Source organism: Saccostrea cucullata, unplaced genomic scaffold (genome assembly GCF_032062105.1).
Source record: "Saccostrea cucullata isolate Sc308-1 unplaced genomic scaffold, CSIRO_AGI_Scuc_v1 ctg3744, whole genome shotgun sequence".
NCBI lineage: Eukaryota > Metazoa > Mollusca > Bivalvia > Ostreida > Ostreidae > Saccostrea > Saccostrea cuccullata.
In genome coordinates, this window is record NW_026921571.1 from 134,501 (window position 1) to 154,089 (window position 19,589).

A 19,589-nucleotide genomic window follows, 5' to 3' on the forward strand; every position below is an offset into this window, starting at 1 on the left:
AAAGATTTAATGCATGGAATTAGCTGTATTTATAAATCTCAGATTCCTTTCAGGTATCCGTCAGTTGCAATATTGTTTATTATCTAAGGTCTCTGTATTATACCCTTGATATTATCGCCTGTATTATATACTTGGAATTAATGCGATACCAGGTTATAAATAATATATAAATCTGTCACAATCGATTGTTATTTCTCTTCATTTCTTTCTTTTAAACTCTTTAGAAGTCTACTAGTGTTAATCAGCCCATTACTCTTGGATTACGATTTATTAATTTTATGTATTCAAAACATCACTTCATACGTAATTGCAAAGGCATTAATGGTTCTTGGTGTTTTGAGGTGAACAAAAGGACAGATAATATCGGTCTGATTTTATTGTAAGAAATGTGGAAATTTCCTTACCCTCTGGGAATTGAAGCATTATACTCAGTTAATTTTATCTGAGATCCATAGAGTTATGCTATAAATTTTTAAAATGAAATGAAAAGTATTCTTAATTGATTATGTTCATGGAAAATAGTTCTAGCTCACCTGAGCGAAGGCTCAAGTAAGGTTTTCTGATCAAAATTTGTCCATTGTCTGTCGTTGTTGTCGTCGTCGTTTTAAACTTTTCACATTTTCATCTCCTTTTCAAGAACAACTGGGCCAATGTCAATCAAAATTAGACAAAGTATCCTTGGGTAAAGATGATTCCAGTTTGTTCAAATGAATGATCAAGCCCTCTTCCAAGGGAGATAATTATGAATTTATGAAAATTTAATAGATTCTTTAAATAAAAATCTCCAGAACCACTGGGACAGACAAAAATGAAACTAATGTTAACTTCCTCACGCAGTGTTGTCGTGTTGATTAAAGTTTGTTTAAATCATGAAAAATGGGGCCATAATGGCTGATCAAATGTTTACATAGGAATACATGTATATAGGAAAATTTTAGGCGGTATTTTAGGTTTGAAAACTTGTCATCTCTAGGAGGATACTGTTTTTGTACAGCAATGATGACAGATAGAGAGAGCTTCATACATTCTGTAATCTTCAATTTAATTTCTATAGAGAATGAAGTTAATGAGATGGTATCTTTCAGGCTTCACAGAAAGTGATTACTACCTGTAAGGAGGCATAAACCTTACAAGAATTTAACAATATATTTGTGGAGAGAGCAGAAAACAACCCATTAAAAATTCATCAGAAGGATAAACATCGTTGCGACCCATGGACAAATTGTACGATCTTCCCCCTTTCTGGCTGTGTTTGAATGATAAGAGAGTGTTTTATAGTTTATTTAAATATTGACCAATGCGAGTACAACATGGTCAAAAAAAGAACTTGAACGCAATGCTTCACTACTTAATCGCAGTTTACGAAATATTTTTGTTTATGGATAATGTTAATTTCAATTGCGATGGAAACAAATATTGCCATTGGAAGAACATGATGATCAAAGCATACATGCGTGAATTTCCAAAAACCGACAAGTTATGTTATCAAGGAGTACCGGGAAGGAGAGAGCTATAAGCGCATATCAATACATGTAATATTAAAATAAATTAATAAACAAGAAACAGTTTTAATATCAGAAAATAACCAATAGGAAGTTCAGAAAAAAAATATAATTATCTGAAATTCAAAGTAAAAAATATCACCATATTGCAAAATTTGATTACGTATAGTTTGATTAAACTAATTACAATTAATTATAATTTTTTTTATTGTACTTTTTATTAGGGACTTCGCCGTGATCCCATATTGCCGTATTCTTTTCATTAGCAATCCTCATACCATTGAATTATTATACAGCTTTGTGTATAGATACATAAAGTTTTCTTTGATACTGAGCATGATAATACCAATTAATAAAATATGTTAACAAGACAGAGGGTTAGCAGTTCCGTCAGAAAAGCTTTAATTGCATCAGAAGATTTTTATATGAGAATTCGCCATGTTTTATTATGTTTCAAATACCATAATTCTTTTAACTAACTTAAAAAATAACAAGAAGCTAAACTGAATACATGTATCTTTATTATTGAGTTCTGAGTAATGTTAAAATTGGTATATGTTTTATGATAAAAAGATACCACAGAGTCCGACACTTCTGCCTCATACTTGGATATTTTACTTGAAAAAGACACTAATGGTAATCTAACAACCAAGCTATATGATAAACGTGATGACTTTAACTTTTCTATCGTCAACTTCCCTTACTTATGCAGCAATATACCTTCATCACCTGCATACGGAGTATTTATATCTCAGTTGATTCGATACGCAAGAGCATGCTCTACGTAACTATGAACAATTTCTTAAACGAGGTAAATTATTGACAAGCAAGTTGATGAAACAAGAATATCAACAGTCTCGTTTAAAGTCATCATTTCGTAAATTCTATGGTCGATACAATGACCTTGTCAGCAAATACAATTGATCATTGAATGAAATGCTGAATGACGTTTTTCATACCAATTGTTAGTCCATTATTCATACACTGAATTGACCACGGATTTTTACCGTTATTTCCTGATTATGACAACGAGCACACAGCGGGTGTGACCGGTCGGCAGGGGATGCTCACTCCTCCATGGCACCTGATCCCACCTCTGATGTTTCGGAGGTCCGTGTTTGCTCTGCTCTTATTTTGTATATTTGTTGAATGGACTTTGAGATTGAATACTGTTCGTTATTTCCATATCCTTCTTTTAAAAGTAGTTCAAACTCAAGTTCAAAACTTTTCACCCCTGTAATTAACCTTCGATTACGGGGCACGAGAATGATATAACCTCACACTGAAAAAAAAATTGTTTTTAATGCTAGACATCATTTTATCAAATCAAGAAAGGTATTAAGTAATCAATTCAGAGCTTTTATACACCTTGGAAATCAAATTAAAGGTATAAATTACATTTACAATAAAAATTCATGGAATCGAGTTTTATTTTATCCGTAACTTGTAAGTAAAAACTAGCCTTATTGTGAGAATTGAGCTCATTAAATGATACGTCTCCCGTTTAGTTATATTAACAAAGGTCATGTTTTGCTCGGGGATGCCCGTAATAAGTGTCAGATGAAAGAAATAAAATTAGGAGGAACTCAACGACATTTTGAAATTAAGAATTTGTTAACTTAATATTATGAAATTTTATCCTATATACCCTCAAAATTTTCAAACCGTAGGGGGATATTTAAATTTATGTTACCCTGATATGTTGGAAGAATCAGAAGCATCTGTTTTCTTACCAGACACCCTTCAGCTTTTGGCCAATTTAAATGGCAATTTTTCCGCCTTTATTGAAAAATTTCGCTCAAAATGTTTTGTTACAGAATCTGCTATTTTGTTTGGTGATTAATGATCATTTGTCCATCTAGTCCTGAGTTGTTTGAGCGAGTCTTCTCAGGAGTGTTTGGGGTAAAATCCCAAACCTGCGCACAAAAGAGATAGCATTGCATTTTTAAAAAATGGCTCAGAAATAATCTCCCAATTTCCGAAAAAATGTTAAGAGTTGTAAGGGTAAAATACTTTATATCATACTGCTGTGAAAAAAAATTACCTGTAAATGAGAAATTGTTTCTCTCTAATTCCAAGACAAAAGAATATATTTCCAGATTTCGCAGTAAAAAAAACTTGAACTTAACCATGTTTGTTTAATCGATAAATGGCATCGTCAAAAGACCCAATTCTGAAGATCTTTTTACAAAGTTAAAAAGCATATCATCATCTGTAGTCGCTGCGTTGTCAATTGAATAATTTAATTGTAAAGAATAGAAATTTGATAAAACTAATTTTTACGCATGCATAATATATATACAAAATTATGGCTACACAAAGTTAATGTTCATATTCATTTATATAAAACACCTCTCAATGATTCCAACTTCAGAACATTTTTGAATCCCATTCACCTGACAGCGTACCACGGACTGCGGACTTTGAACAAAAGACCGCTTTCAAGGAACGTATAAAAATATGTTTTCGGTCTTTCTCAAATTTGACTTTTCATATTTTCATTTTTCTGAGATTTTTTACCTTGTATGTGACACAATTTAAACATGGAAAAAGATAAAAAGAATCATAATTATAAGCGTAAATAATGTTTATTGAGTGATTAAAATGTGTCTATATGTATATATTTATTATGCAAAAACGTGTAGGTATTGTACAAGCATCTGCAATATAGTGAAGTGTATAAATCAAAGATTGTATTGTCTACAGACAAGTCCTGTAACAATGTCTATAACAATGGGTAACTTCCTCCTCGGATGACGCCATATCCCAATCATACGGTGGTATATTTAGGACGCGCAATTATTTTTTTTTAAATCCTAGAAAAAAATTATCTTGTGAAAACGACATAATTATCTTGTGAAAACGAGATAATTATCTTGTGAAAACGAAATATAATCTTGTGAAAACGAGATATTATCTTGTGAAAACGAGATATTATCTTGTGAAAACGACATAATATCTTGTGAAAACGAGATATTATCTTGTGAAAACGAGATATTATCTTGTGAAAACGACTTATTATCTTGTGAAAACGAGATATTATCTTGTGAAAACGAGAAAATATCTTGTGAAAACGAGATATTATCTTGTGAAAACGAGACAATATCTTGTGAAAACGAGATATTATCTTGTGAAAACGAGATTATCTTGTGAAAACGAGATATTATATTGTGAAAACGAGATATTATCTTGTGAAAACGAGATATTATCTTGTGAAAACGAGATATTATCTTGTGAAAACGAGATAATATCTTGTGAAAACGAGATATTATCTTGTGAAAACGAGATATTATCTTGTGAAAACGAGATAATATCTTGTGAAAACGAGATGAAAACGAGATAATATCTTGTGAAAACGAGATATTATCTTGTGAAAACGAGATATTATACTGTGAAAACGAGATAATATCTTGTGAAAACGAGATATTCTCTTGTGAAAACGAGATATTATCTTGTGAAAACGAGATATTATCTTGTGAAAACGACATAATATCTTGTGAAAACGAGATATTATCTTGTGAAAACGAGATAATATCTTGTGAAAACGACATAATATCTTGTGAAAACGAGATAATATCTTGTGAAAACGACATAATATCTTGTGAAAACGAGATATTATCTTGTGAAAACGAGATATTATCTTGTGAAAAAGACATATCGACGCCGTGGAAATGAATACTTACTACTGAAAAGGGTGTTCTGAGAAAATGCCAAAAACATTTCTTCCTTTCCAGACATCTATTTCTCATCTAATAGTCAGAATATACGGATTTTCTTTGCTTGAAATGTAAACTTTAACTCTTTTATGATATTAGTATATTTGACTCTTTCAAATTCACAAAATGTTAAAGTATTTTAAAATTTACAGCCCCCCCCCCCCCCCCTCACTCATGCGCCAATAAAGTTTTATTTTATTTTAATGGTTGTTCAAATTTTTCCTTACAATTGATCCCTCTTCTTAAAAACAAACATAGATCTGCACTTTTTTTTCCATCTTGGACATCTTGGTGTATTGTTGCATGACTTTCAAATTGCGCCCAATTTGAACCGAGAGCACGGACATTTGTAAGAAAAAAATGGATGAGATACCAGATGGTGAGTTTAATTCAACTCTATTTTCTCCAAGAGTTTAAACTTAAAAGATGTATGACTCTCTATAATTTATTTATATGTGATTGATAAGAAATGAATTGGAGATATTTATAGTTTTTTATAGTTTGTAGTTTATAGTACACCAACACATCTACACAAATAAATCGTTTTGAAAATAACAAGATTCATTTTATTTGGATTAATACAAATTGTTTTCTAAAATGCTTCTTTTTATTCATTGTAGTCCTCCAATTAGTCCGATAAAAGAGTGTGTATGTTTTAATAAGTGTACGTTCTGTAAATAATTATCTATAAATTGATCTTAATCTTTGCCAAACACAACCCTTCCCCACCCACCAAACAAACACACCCTAATCAAGTTATAGATATTCGCTGTCAACCATTATACGCTTTGAAAAATTAAGAGAAGTTTTATTTTAAGTTTTTCTTTTTTGGTATTACAGATTATGATCATCAAGCTTTAGTTAAAAGAGAGTGTGTTATAAAGTTCTGCGAGCAGGAGATCATACTAATGCTGAAGAGCTAAAAGGTACATCCGTGTGCCTGGGTACTCATTCGTAAATCTAAGCTTGAAAACATCCATCTGAAACACAAAATATGTACAAATTAAAGACAAATTGTCTGCAAAACTCTCAAAACTCCTATGTCAGGTGGCGACATAGAAAATGTTGTAATGAGGAGAGACACTTGCATATACCAGTACCCAATGGTTATTTCAAACATGCATTTGAGAAACATCATTCAATAAAATCGTGTCAATACTGAGGATGTACAAGGCCTATTATTAAAAAACATTGAGCTAAATAAAAGACAACAGAATAATATAAAGGTATTTTTTAGGAGTGGATTGAAGAAGGTAAAAAATATTGAGATGAGGTTGATACGACCTGCAACCAATCAAGGAAAACACGATCCTAGATTGCAAATGACTGGAAAGCGGTCGTCAGATAAAGATGAGACATAGTTTGCTGGTCCATCAATGTCTGTACCTTGTCCGTGTATATGTGCAAGTGTAAATGCTCGATACGTGTCTGCACCTGTCCAATAAAACCTTCCTTTAGCGTCTTCGTCTTTCCGAACTGTAACGGTTGATTTTGCGCATATTTAAAGTACGCGAAACGCGCACCATACTTTATTTACCGACAGTCTATTTATAGAGTTTCTGTTCTTGCGCCTGGTATTTAATTTTATTTAGAGATTATATTATTAAAAACGTTATAAAAATTCTATTTGAATATTAATTTAGTTGTTATCTATTTTTAATTAATTTTTGGTGCATTGATTTGAATTTATAAAATTATTCTTTTGTTGAGTAAATCTCTAAGAGATAAACTGGTTCGTCGAGTAATTTATTTATACTCACTATGCTGACACCCCTGTTTATGAACGGAACGTGTTCGAGATAGAGAGTTTGAGAGTGATGCGTGTTACGGTAAGAATGGTGTTATTTTTGTGTTTTATTTAACTTGAATTATACTAAATATTATATCCTTTTATCGTATATATAATAAATACCGGTATCTTGTTTATTTCGATGTAGACATCACATACGCAGTGTAAAACATTCATGTATGAGTGACTGGGTGTGGCATCGCCATATTTTGGTGGTATGTGTTCGTTTGAATTTAACTTGATTTGCTGATTAATTATTTTATTTTTGTTTGTGTGTTTTGTTGGTAATGTGTATATATATTTTGTTTGTTTGTAGCTCATTGCCAATTTGAAATTTAATTAAAATAAAAGAACCGTAAAAAGAACTTGACTTTACTCGTTACAGAACTATGTGTTCCGCTGATTCTGCAATGCAGAACCGCACATTTATTCCCAGGTCTACATCTAAGTCTCTTCCATCTACCTTTACTTCCAACAATCTACCATCTAATTCTTCATCCAGGAGGACATAAACCACAAAAAGGCCATTTTAACAGTAAAGCAGGAAAAACAACAAGCCTACAACAAATGTATAACTAGATGCTGTCATGAGAAAGTAATACCCGCACTAAGGTGTTTGCTTCTAAATACACAATCCTACGGGCGGCTTACCAAGGAAAATGTCAAAATAATTCTATGTAATTCAGGCACGTAGCATCGTTTTTGAAAGTGGGGGGTCAACCCGAGAAAATTTTTATTACTTACCTAAAAAAATTAACAAGGGAAATAAAATGAAAGGGGGGGGGGGGGGTTAGTGGCCACCTTTTTTCAATGCAAAATTACTTTCAATTCCAATTTTTCCCCATATTTCCTTGCTATGTATATACTGTGGTAAAAAGTGGGGGGGGGGGGGGGGAAACCATCTTTTCAATGGACATTTTCTTGTAGTATAGTTAATGTTGGGGAAAAAAAGGGGGCAGCCCCCCCCCCCCCTCCCCCGGTTGCTACGTGCCTATAATTTTAAATGTATACACGAAATTGAGTATGAAATTATCCCTGTGACCCATAACTCAGAACCTCTTATATTTATTTACATGCTTAATTCATTATATACCAGTTTGAATTCTATTAATGATGTAAATAAGATTTTGATAAAAGACTTGCTCATAATAGGACCTTTTTAAATTTACTAACCCCCACCCCCCACCCCTCGACACCACAATCACACAATACATACTTTTTGGAATAGGCTAAATAGAACAGTTTTGCTAAAACATTAATTGTTATGAATTAATTTAAAATTTGTTCTTCGACTTGACATGTAAATTCTACATCACATCACGTTGCGTCATGTTATCATATTTTTAGATTAAACTCCATTCGGTACATCTCGGCCGATTTCCACTTCATCTGATAAGGTGACGGAATCGACAGCAAGTAGCTTTTCCGAATGGCGTAGCCCCTAACAAAAAATACTAAAGTTAACTGTAGTTAACTATAGTGATAACTTTGACACTTTGATTTACCATAGTGATAACTTTGACACTTTGGAAAACTTTGACGAAAACTTTGACACTTTGAAGAACTTTGGCGAAAACTTTGAAAAACTTGGGCGAAAACTTTGACACTTTGAAAAACTTTGGCGAAAACTTGACACTTTAAAAAATTTGGCGAAAACTTTGACACTTTGAAAAACTTTGGCGAAAACTTTGACACTTTAAAAAACTTTGGCGAAACTTTTACGCTTTGTAAATCTTTGGCAAAAACTTTGACACTTTGAAAAACTTTGACGAAAACTTTGACAATTTGAAAAACTTTGTCGAAAACTTATACACTTTGAAAAACTTTGGCGAAAATTTTGACACTTTGAAAAACTTTGATGAAAACTTTGATACTTCAAAAAACTTTATCAAAACTTTGTCAATTCGAAATACTTTATCGAAATTTTGATACTTCGGAAAACTTTATCGAAAACTTGGATACTTTGAAAAACTTTATCGAAAACTTGAATGCTTTAAAACTTTGAAAAAGTTTATTGAAAACTTTGATGCTTTAAAAAACTTAATCGAAGTCTTTGATACTTTATAAAAACTTAATCGAAAACTTGGAAACTTTGAAAAACTTTATTGAAAAATTTTACACTTTGAAAAACTTTATGGAAAACTTGGATACTTTAACACTTAGAAAAACTTTATCGAAAACTTTGACACCTTGAAAAAACTTTATCGAAAACTTGAAAAACTTTATCAAAAACTTTGAAAATTTAAAAAACTTTATCGCAAACTTGGATACTTTAACACATAGAAAAACTTAATTGCCAACTTTAACACTATAAAAAGCTTTATCAACAACTTTCAAAATTTAAACAAGAGGCCCACGGGCCTTATAGGTCACCTGAGCATTATGCAACAACTTTCCAGTTACAGTGTATTGAATTTGATTCAATAACATGTTTTAAGCCAGATGCTATATGGCATTCACAATTTTGAAAGAGCACCATTGATCATCATAACAATAAACTAAGCAGTCGCTTAGCTTGGTTACTGAATACCCATATGCAGGGTAGGGGAACAAAAATGCACTCCAACTAATCAGTAATATTCATCAATAAATAATCAGTAGTGCCCCTAACACTCTGACATAAACCCCTGACCCTAAGTTGCACAAATTTTTAAAAGGCACCCTTAAAATTGCCTATCAAAAAGTAAATAAATGTTTTATAAATACAAAGGACCAGATTTCAAACAGTTAATTAATTTCCAGTATATAAGTAGAGCCCCTCCCCTGACCCTGGGGCCTTGAAATTCTGGAAAAAGACCCTTGCTCAACAGAACTATATAGGTAGTTCATCTGCTTTATACCCAGTTGCAGAGAAGAAATTTTCAAAGATTTAGTGTATTTTCAGTATATAATCAATAGAGTCCCACAATTACACCAGAACCTCAGAATCTGGGGCAATAAAATTCACAATTTTGGAAGAGGTACACTTGCTCATCAAAACTATGTACTTAGTTTATTTAATACATAGGAGCAGAGAAGAAGATTGTCAAGGAATTCACATATTTTCACTATATAATCAATAGAGCCCCCCCCCCCACCACCACCACCAGAACCCTTGATGATAGGTCCATTAAATTCACAATTTTGGTTGAGGCACACTTGCTCATCATAACTATGCATTGCACTTAGTTAGTTTATATAATACCTAGGAGCAGAGAGGAAGATTTTCAAGGAATTTACATATTTTCACTATATAATCAATAGAGCCCCCCCACCCCCACCAGAACCCTTGACCCTGGGGCCAAAAAATTCAAAATTTTTGTAGAGGCACTCTTGCTCATCATAACTATGTACTTAGTTAGTTTATTTGATACCTAGGAGCAGAGAAGAAGATTTTCAAAGAATTCATGTATTTTCACTTTATATACAATAACCCCCCCCCCCCCCCCCACCAGAACAATTGATGCTGGGGCCATAAAATTCACACTTTTTGTAGAGGCACTCTTGCTCATCATAACTATGCACTTAGTTAGTTTATTTAATACCTAGGAGCAGAGAAGAAGATTTTGAAAGAATTCATGTTATTTGACTATATAATCAATAGAGCCCCCCCCCCCCCCCCAACACCAGAACCCTTGACCCTGGGGCCATAAAATTTACAATTTTGGTAGAGGCACTCTTGCTCATCATAAATATGCACTTAGTCAGTTTATTTAATACCTAGGAGCAGTGTGGTGAATGCGGAATTGTTTTTTCCGGATTGGTTTGAATTTTATTATAGTTCTTCCGTTGTTTACATGTGCTCGAGAATTATTTGCACAATTCATGTTTGGTGTATTTTGACGCACTATGAAGTAAGTATTTGTATAAGCATTGTAGGAAGCTTTAATAATCTTCAGATTGTCAATTTTTAACCTTGCAATTTATTGTCATATCTTCTTAAGTCAGTTTATTTCTGCAAGTTTTTGTCTATGCGTCAATTTGGCATAATGTAAAACATAGTTTACTTTCGAGTTCTGTCAATTATGTCTTGTTATCAGTATATTCCACAATTTAATAACATTTTATTCTGATAAGACAAAACAGTTATCATGTATCTATAGAGTATTTACCTGTCATTTACTGTTTAAGCCGAAAACCCTTCCTTTTCTTAATTTTCTATATTTGGCATGGTATGAATTATGGATTGGATTATTATGTAATATTAACTATTTTCTCTTTGTAACTCTTTGATTGTAATTTTACAGTTTTTACCCTCACTGGAGGAGCAATAAACAACTTTGTCAAGCAGAACTTCAGTTTGTTTAACGGCATAGTAAAAATTCATAGAAAGTCACATAGAAGTCACCAGGATGAGTTTGTCTGCAGACCCTATAAGAAGAAGCTCACGTTATAGAACATTGACAGTACCGGCTCAAGAGGAGTACGAAGTGAGGGTAGAGACATTTCAACGCAAATTGAGCAACATTAGGAATGAATGGAGGGAATGTTTCGATGAAATCGACAGATCAAGCAGTGACGCTAGTACCCTTAAAGCAGTAGACGAGCTTTTGAAGAAAGGCTTCGAGGCGTATGAGAAAGAGTCAAATTCTTTTTGTGAATACCTAAGAGCTACTAGATCAGAGGAAAGTGCAAATGAACTTGCATCGCATTTGTTGATTAAAGAGACTCTACTAGCAAAGATGAATGTGGCTAGAAGCAGGATTGAGCGGCTGATAAATCAATCAAGGATTTCTAAAGAAGAAGACCAAATGTCACAGAGGTCGTTTAGAGCGCTTACTCAGCGGACGATTTCTTCAAGTAAAGCTTCCAACCGCTCTATGGAGTCCATTCTTCGACAGAAAGAGGCTAAATTAGAAGCTCATCGCACCATGCTGAAACATCTTGATGAGGAGTTAGCACTTGAAGCACAACTGAAACGCTTTAGAGCACAGCGAGAGATGAAGATGGTTGAAAGTGAACTAAGTGTCCTAAAAGATGAGCCACGTTTGCGGGAGCTTGCGCCAAGTTTGTCGAGCAGGTCGAAGACTGAAGAATACTTAGAACTTCTTCCAAGGTACGAGGAGGAACGTAAAAAACATGAAGATGTAGGACAATTCTCCAAGACAAACAGTCCAAAAATTGATGATTCACAGAAAGAGGCTATAGTTATGTCCACACCAGCACAGCCTTTCTCTTCCCCTTCTAATGACAATGTCCCCGGGGCACAGTTGAACCCTGAAGCTCAACCGTTTGTACCACCAGGGAACGGACTATCAATGATCGACGTGTTCACAAAACACCTAGTTAAAAGAGACTTAATACTATCAAGACTCTCGACATTCGATGATAATCCAATGATGTTTATTTCCTGGAAGATGGGATTTAACGGCATAATGGAAGAGCTTGGGGCTACGGACACAGAAAGACTGGAGCTACTGTGTGAGAAACTTGGACCAGAATCTTCGAGGCAAGCTAAGACAATAAGAGCCTGCAACGCTAACAGTCCAAGTATAGCAATCGGGAAAATCTGGGAAAGACTAGAAAGGCGCTTTGGAGCTGCAGAACAAATTGAAAACTACATTCTGAAGAAAATAAAGGACTTTCCAGAAATTACCTCAGATCACTTTCATCTACTATACGACTTAGCAGATCTAGCATCTGAAATCGCATCATTAAAGAGCCAACCTCAGTTTGGAGTGTTATTCAGTTACTTTGACTCTAAGAAAGGTGTGAATGAACTTGTTGAAAAACTTCCATGGAACCTGAAGGACAAGTGGACTTCAGAGGCTACAAAATACAAGCGAAGTGCTGGAGTGACCTTTCCACCTTTTTCAGTTTTCCTCAAGTTTCTGGAAAATACGGCAGAAATGAAGAATGATCCCGGATTTCAGTTCGAGAAGAAAGGCGCCAGGAAACAGTCAAACTTCCAAGCACAGCAGCCAAGAAAAACTTCTGACAAGTTTTCTGTGAACAAGACTTTCCCAGTGCCTAAAGTACATGCTAGAAAGACAGGCAATTTCTACCAATGTGTCGGACATGTGTCCACTACATAAGAACAGTCAACATTCTCTGAACAACTGTGTACCTTTTCGCCAAAAGCCTATTGGAGAACGTAAGAAAATAATCTTGACAAATGGAATATGCTTCAAATGTTGCAGCGGCAAGAAGCATAGGGCCAAGAACTGTAAAGCAGACGTCAAGTGTAGTGTGTGTCAAGCATCATCACATCCCACAGCCCTTCATGAAGAAGACACAGAGACACAAGATTCTGAACAAAATGCTGTGAAGGACAAAAGGGGGGATCCTTATGAAGGGGAGAACGTACCCACTGTCTCTTCAGCCTGTACGAAGGTGCATGGAATGAGTAAGTCTTGTGCGAAGATAGTACCTGTTCGAGTTAGTACAACTGCTAATCCAAGGAAGTCAATGGTGGTTTATGCGATTATCGATGACCAGAGCAACCGGTCATTGGCCACTTCCTCAGTCTTCAACTACTTCAAGGATGATGGTGGTGATGTCCCTTATACACTTGTGTCCTGCACTGGAACAGTTTCGGCAACTGGAAGATTTGGTACTGGTTACACAGTTGAATCCCTAGATGGTACTTGTCAGCTGAAGTTTCAAGATTTGATAGAGTGTAATGACTTACCTAGTAATAGAGATGAAATTCCATCCTGCCAGGTCGCGACGCAGTATCCGCACCTGAAGTGCATTGCATCAGAAGTCCCCCCACTTATTGAAACGGCAAACATAGAACTTTTAATAGGGAGAGACCTTACGAGTGCTCACATAGTTCACGAGCAGATAGTTGGGGAAGAAGATGAGCCGTTCGCACAGAGGCTTTCCTTAGGATGGGTCATTGTTGGCCAAGTTTGTCTTGGTGGAGCCAACCTACCAGAAGTCAGGACTTTCAAAACATTTGCGTTGAGGAATGGTAGGCCCTCAACCTTTGAACCATGTAACAACGAGTTGTTAGTTAATGATAGACTGTTCCAGAAAACCGAACATGATGAAAAGATAGGACTGTCGATAGAAGACAGAGAATTCCTGAAGTTAATGGACACATCATTCGAGAGGGATGACAGTGGACACTGGGTGGCCCCCCTTCCTTTTAAACAGAATCGTCCACGCCTACCTGACAACAAACAACAGGCATTGCAGCGTGCGAAGTCATTCGACAAGAGCTTACAACACAACCCCGAGAAGTTTGAGCATGTCAAGGAGTTTATGGTAAAGCTGTTCAATAGAGGCCATGCAGAGAAAGCACCTATGCTCGAAGATGACGTAGAACGATGGTATTTGCCAATGTTTGGCGTCTATCATCCAAAGAAACCAGGATCTATAAGGGTTGTCTTTGACTCATCTGCACGCTATGAGGGAGTCTCCTTGAATGATTCCTTGATGAAAGGACCGGATCTTTCAAACAATTTACAAGGTGTGTTAATGAGATTTCGATTGGAAAAGTATGCTGTGATGGCAGATGTGGAGCAGATGTTCCATAATTTCCGAGTGAAGAGAGACCATCGTGATCACCTTCGTTTCTTGTGGCATCCTAACCATGACTTGAAGGCTCCTTTAGAGGAATTTAGGATGACAGTACATGTATTCGGGAATAGTCCCAGTCCGTCAGTGGCAACATTTGGGTTGAGGAAGTCAGTTTCATCTGCGGACCTGGACATTCAACACTTTGTCTCTCATAATTTTTATGTTGATGATGGACTGTTGAGCTTTAGTACTGTATCAGAGGCAGTAGATCTTCTCAAGCGCACTCAGGATGCTCTCTATGACGGAGGTCGTTTACGCTTACACAAGATTACGTCTAATTCGGTTGAGATTTTGCAACATTTCCAACAAGAGGACCTCAGCAAAGATCTCATTGGGCTCAACATAATGCAGGACGACTTACCGGAACAAAGGAGCTTGGGCATTGCGTGGAATATTGAAATGGACAAGTTCTTATTCAGAGTAAACAAAGAACCAAGGCCTTTCACACGACGAGGTGTCCTGTCTGTCATAAATAGCCTTTTTGACCCCATTGGATTTACAGCCCCAGTGACTGTTGTGGGGAAGATGCTTCTGCGGGATGCTATGACTACAAAAATTGGCTGGGACGAGCTACTCTCAAACAGCTTTCAGATCAAATGGGAAGGATGGGTAGATTCACTCAATGCTCTTGAAACAGTTCATATACCCCGTAGGTATTGCCAACTTTCCACACAACAGGCATCACATTTGGAAGTGCACATTTTTTCTGATGCGTCAAAGGAGGCAGTTGCTGCCGTGGCATACTTGAAAGTGTTCCACAAAGAACATGCGGAGTTAGGATTTCTTCTTGGCAAGGCCAAAGTTGCCCCCACACACGGGCACACGATCCCAAGGCTTGAACTATGCGCCTCGGTTCTGGCTGTTGAGATGGCAGAGATTATCAGAGAACAACTGCAAGTTTCCAAAGATGCCTTTACCTTCTACACAGATAGCCAAGTCGTCTTGGGATACATCTCCAATGACGCTAAGAGATTTCACGTGTATGTATCAAATAGGGTGAGCAGAATACGGTCATTCTGTGGCCCAGAATGCTGGAGATACGTGATGTCTGAACAGAACCCAGCCGATGTTGCAACTCGTGGTTGCAGCACCAGAGAACTCCCTTCGAGCAGTTGGCTTTTAGGACCTGATTTCCTGAGAAATAGCGAACAATGTGCAGATCAACCTCCAACCTATGACCTTGATTAGGAAGTTCGTAAACAGGTGACTTGTTCAAAGACTGCAGTCATTTCCAAGGGATCAGATTCTTCTCAACCCAGAAGTATGTCTACATGGTGTGAACGCTTTGAAAAATTTTCTACATGGGCAAGTTTGGTTCGTGCTATTGCGCGCCTCAAAGGACTTTTGAGTAGAACCAAATCTGACAAACCAAATACAGTCGCCCTAAAAGAAGATGCTGAACATTTTATTATTAAGCAGACCCAATATGACAGATATTCATCGGAGATCCTTGCAATCAAAGGAGGAAAACACCCACCACGGAACAGCTCTTTGATTCCCCTTAACCCAGTGTTAGACCAAAATGGCATCCTGCGTGTGGGCGGTCGAGTCAAACATATGAAGATTTCTGACGTAACTACACAACCTATTATTATTCCCAAGGACAACCATGTTGCTACATTGTTAGTACGTCACTATCATGAAGAAGTTCATCATCAGGGGAGGCACATGACGGAAGGAGCCATCAGAAGTGCAGGTTTCTGGGTTGTTGGATTCCGCAGACTTGTAAATTCTCTGATTAGGTCATGCGTTTTGTGCAAGAAATTGCGTGGGAATCTAGGATGGACAAAAATGGCTGACCTTCCCCTAGAGAGAGTTGAGCCTGGGCCTCCATTTAGTTTCGTAGGGATAGACACCTTTGGACCATGGCCAGTCGTTATAAAGAAAACTACCAGAGGTGTTAGAACTACATCCAAGTATTGGGCCATTCTTTTCACCTGCCTAGTGTCAAGAGCAGTACACATGGAATTGGTTGGAGATATGAGTAGTGAAGCTTTCATCAATGCCCTGAGACGATTCATGGCGATTCGTGGCCCTGTACGCCAGTTTCGTTCGGATAGGGGTACGAACTTTATTTGGGCAATGAAGGAGCTAGGGATAAGTGCAACTTTTGATGAAAGTGGGACAGTCCATGACTATCTGACAAAGTGTGGATCTACCTGGGTTTTCAACCCGCCCTATGCTCATCATTTTGGAGGTGCCTGGGAACGCCTGATAGGTTCCTGTCGTCGTATACTGGATGCTTTGCTGTTGGAGAACAGACCGAAGGACTTAAACTTTGATGTTCTAAATACCTTCATGAGTGAGGTGAGTGCTATCATGAATACTCGCCCTTTGTTACCCATTTCCAGTGATCCGGAAGCTCCATCTGTTCTCTCTCCGTCCATGATCCTTACACAGAAAGGACATAACTTCTCTACACCCATGAACGTTACAGGATTTGGAGATAAAGATGCTATGAGAAGTCAGTGGAAGTTGGTTCAAAAACTGGCGGATGACTTCTGGCATAGATGGCGGCTTGAGTACATCCACTGTCTGCAGACTCGCAGGAAATGGCAGTTGCCAGGGACAACTTTCAAGGTCGGTGATGTGGTGCTAGTCAAGGACGACAGTTCTCATCGAAACATGTGGCCGGTTGGTGTCATCGACGAAGTATTCCCGAGCAAGGACGATTTCATTCGAAAGGTCAAGGTCACCATTGTTCGTGACGACATTCGTACTTCATATGTGAGACCAATCACAGAACTGATTCATTTACTTGATTGTGAGTGATGTATTTGTTGTGCGGCCTATTGTGCATTTTTGTATGCCAATATGTGTTCAGAAATTTCCAAAGCTTTTATTTTGAGGTAAAGATACATTTATTTGTAACACAGTAGACAAGTGAACTATAATCCTTGTTACAACATTTGTATTTTTGTGTTTACAACATAAACCAAATGTATTTTTTGGATACAAAAGCAAATGCCTTTGAATTATGTGTAAGTCTTTATTTAGATAAATGGCAATTTTTGTGAAAATTGGAAGGGGAGTGTGGTGAATGCGGAATTGTTTTTCTGGATTGGTTTGAATTTTATTATAGTTCTTCCGTTGTTTACATGTGCTCGAGAATTATTTGCACAATTCACGTTTGGTGTATTTTGACGCACTATGAAGTAAGTATTTGTATAAGCATTGTAGGAAGCTTTAATAATCTTCAGATTGTCAATTTTTAACCTTGCAATTTATTGTCATATCTTCTTAAGTCAGTTTATTGCTGCAAGTTTTTTGTCTATACGTCAATTTGGCATAATGTTAAACATGGTTTACTTTCGAGTTCTGTCAATTATGTCTTGTTATCAGCATATTTCACAATTTAATCACATTTTATTCTGTTGAGACAAAACAGTAATTATGAATCTATAGAATATTTACCTGTCATTTATTGTTTAAGCCTAAAAACCTTCCTTTTCTCAATTTTTGTATATTTGACATTGCGTGAATTATGGATTGGATTATTATGTAATATTAACTATTTTCTCTTTGTAACTCTTTGATTGTAATTTTACAGTTTTTACCCTCACTGGAGGAGCAATAAACAACTTTGTCAAGCAGAACTTCAGTTTGTTTAACGGCATAAGCAGAGAAGAAGATTTTCAAAGAATTCATGTAATTCAATGAGCCCCCCCCCCCCAACACCAGAACCCTTGACCCTGGGGCCATAAAATTCACAATTTTGGTAGAGGCACTCTTGCTCATCATAACTATTTACTTACTTGGTTTATTTAATACCCAGGGGCCGAGAAGAAGATTTTAAAAGAAATCATGTATTTTTACTATATAATCAATAGAGCCCCACCTTAACACCAGAACCCCTGACCCTGGGGCCAAAAAATTCACAAATCTGGTAGAGGCACTCTTGCTCATCATAACTATGTACTTAGTTGGTTTATTTAATACCCAGGAGCAGAGAAGAAGATTTTCAAAGAAATAATGCATTTTCACTATATACTTATTTAGCCCCGCCCTAGCACTAGAACCCCTGACCCCAGGGCCATGAATTTCACAATTTTGGTAGAGGACTCAATGCTGATTACAACCATGCAAATAGTTTGACTGCTTGATGTCCAGGAGTAAAGAAGAAGATTTTTAAAGATTGCATTAATTTTAGTGGTTTTGGCCCCACCTCTCATCCCCCAGGGGGGCAGGGATCATGGAATTCACAATTTTTGTTCCCCTTTACCCGTAGATGCTTTGTGCCAAATTTGGTTGAAATTGGTTCAGTGGTTGCAGAGAAGAAGCTGAAAATGTTCAAATGTTAACACACGACACACGACGCACGACGACGGACGAAAACGGATAGCAATATGTCACCTGAGTTTACTCAGGTGACCTAAAAACTTTATCGAAATCTTGAGATGATTTGAAAAATATTATCGAAAAGTTTGATACTTTGAAAAACTTTATCGAAAATTCTGATACTTTGAAGAACTTTGGCGAAAACTTCGAAACTTTAAACAAGAGGCCCATGGGCCACATCGCTCACCTGAGTAACTTGGGTGATGCAGATCTTTTTTAAAGATTTGTTCTATATATATTTCTATGTAAAACTTTGATTCCCCATTGTGGCCCCGCCCTAAGCCCGAAGGTTATGATTTTAACAATTTAATATCAACACTACTCAAGGATGCTTCCACATAAGTTTCAGCTTTCCTGGCCTAGTGGTTCTTGAAAAGAAGATTTTAAAAGATTTGTTCAATAAATCTCTATGTAAAACTTCGATTCCCTATTGTGGCCCTGCCCTACCCCCGGGGGTCATGATTTTTACAATTTTATATCTAAACTACCAAAGGATGCTCCCACATAAGTTTCAGCTTTCCTGGCCAAGTGGTTCTTGAGAAGAAGATTTTTAAAGATTTGTTCTATATATTTTATGTAAAACTTGGATTCCCTATTGTGGCCCTGCCCTACCCCCGGGGGTCATGATTTTAGCAATTTAACATCTACACTACCAAAGGATGCTCCCACATAAGTTTCAGCTTTCCTGGCCTAGTGGTTCTTGAAAAGAAGTTTTTAAAAGATTTGTTCTATATATTT

The 19,589-nt window shown here is 36.4% G+C and overlaps 1 protein-coding gene across 1 annotated transcript; it reads left to right on the top strand.

Annotated features, from left to right (window-relative positions):
- The first annotated feature begins 15,776 nt into the window (after window positions 1-15,776).
- On the top strand, window positions 15,777-17,285 carry LOC134260376 (uncharacterized). The gene has a single exon (XM_062742946.1). It carries the CDS (start codon window positions 15,777-15,779, stop codon window positions 17,283-17,285), a length of 1,509 nt encoding a protein of 502 aa, XP_062598930.1.
- Window positions 17,286-19,589: the final 2,304 nt, after the last annotated feature.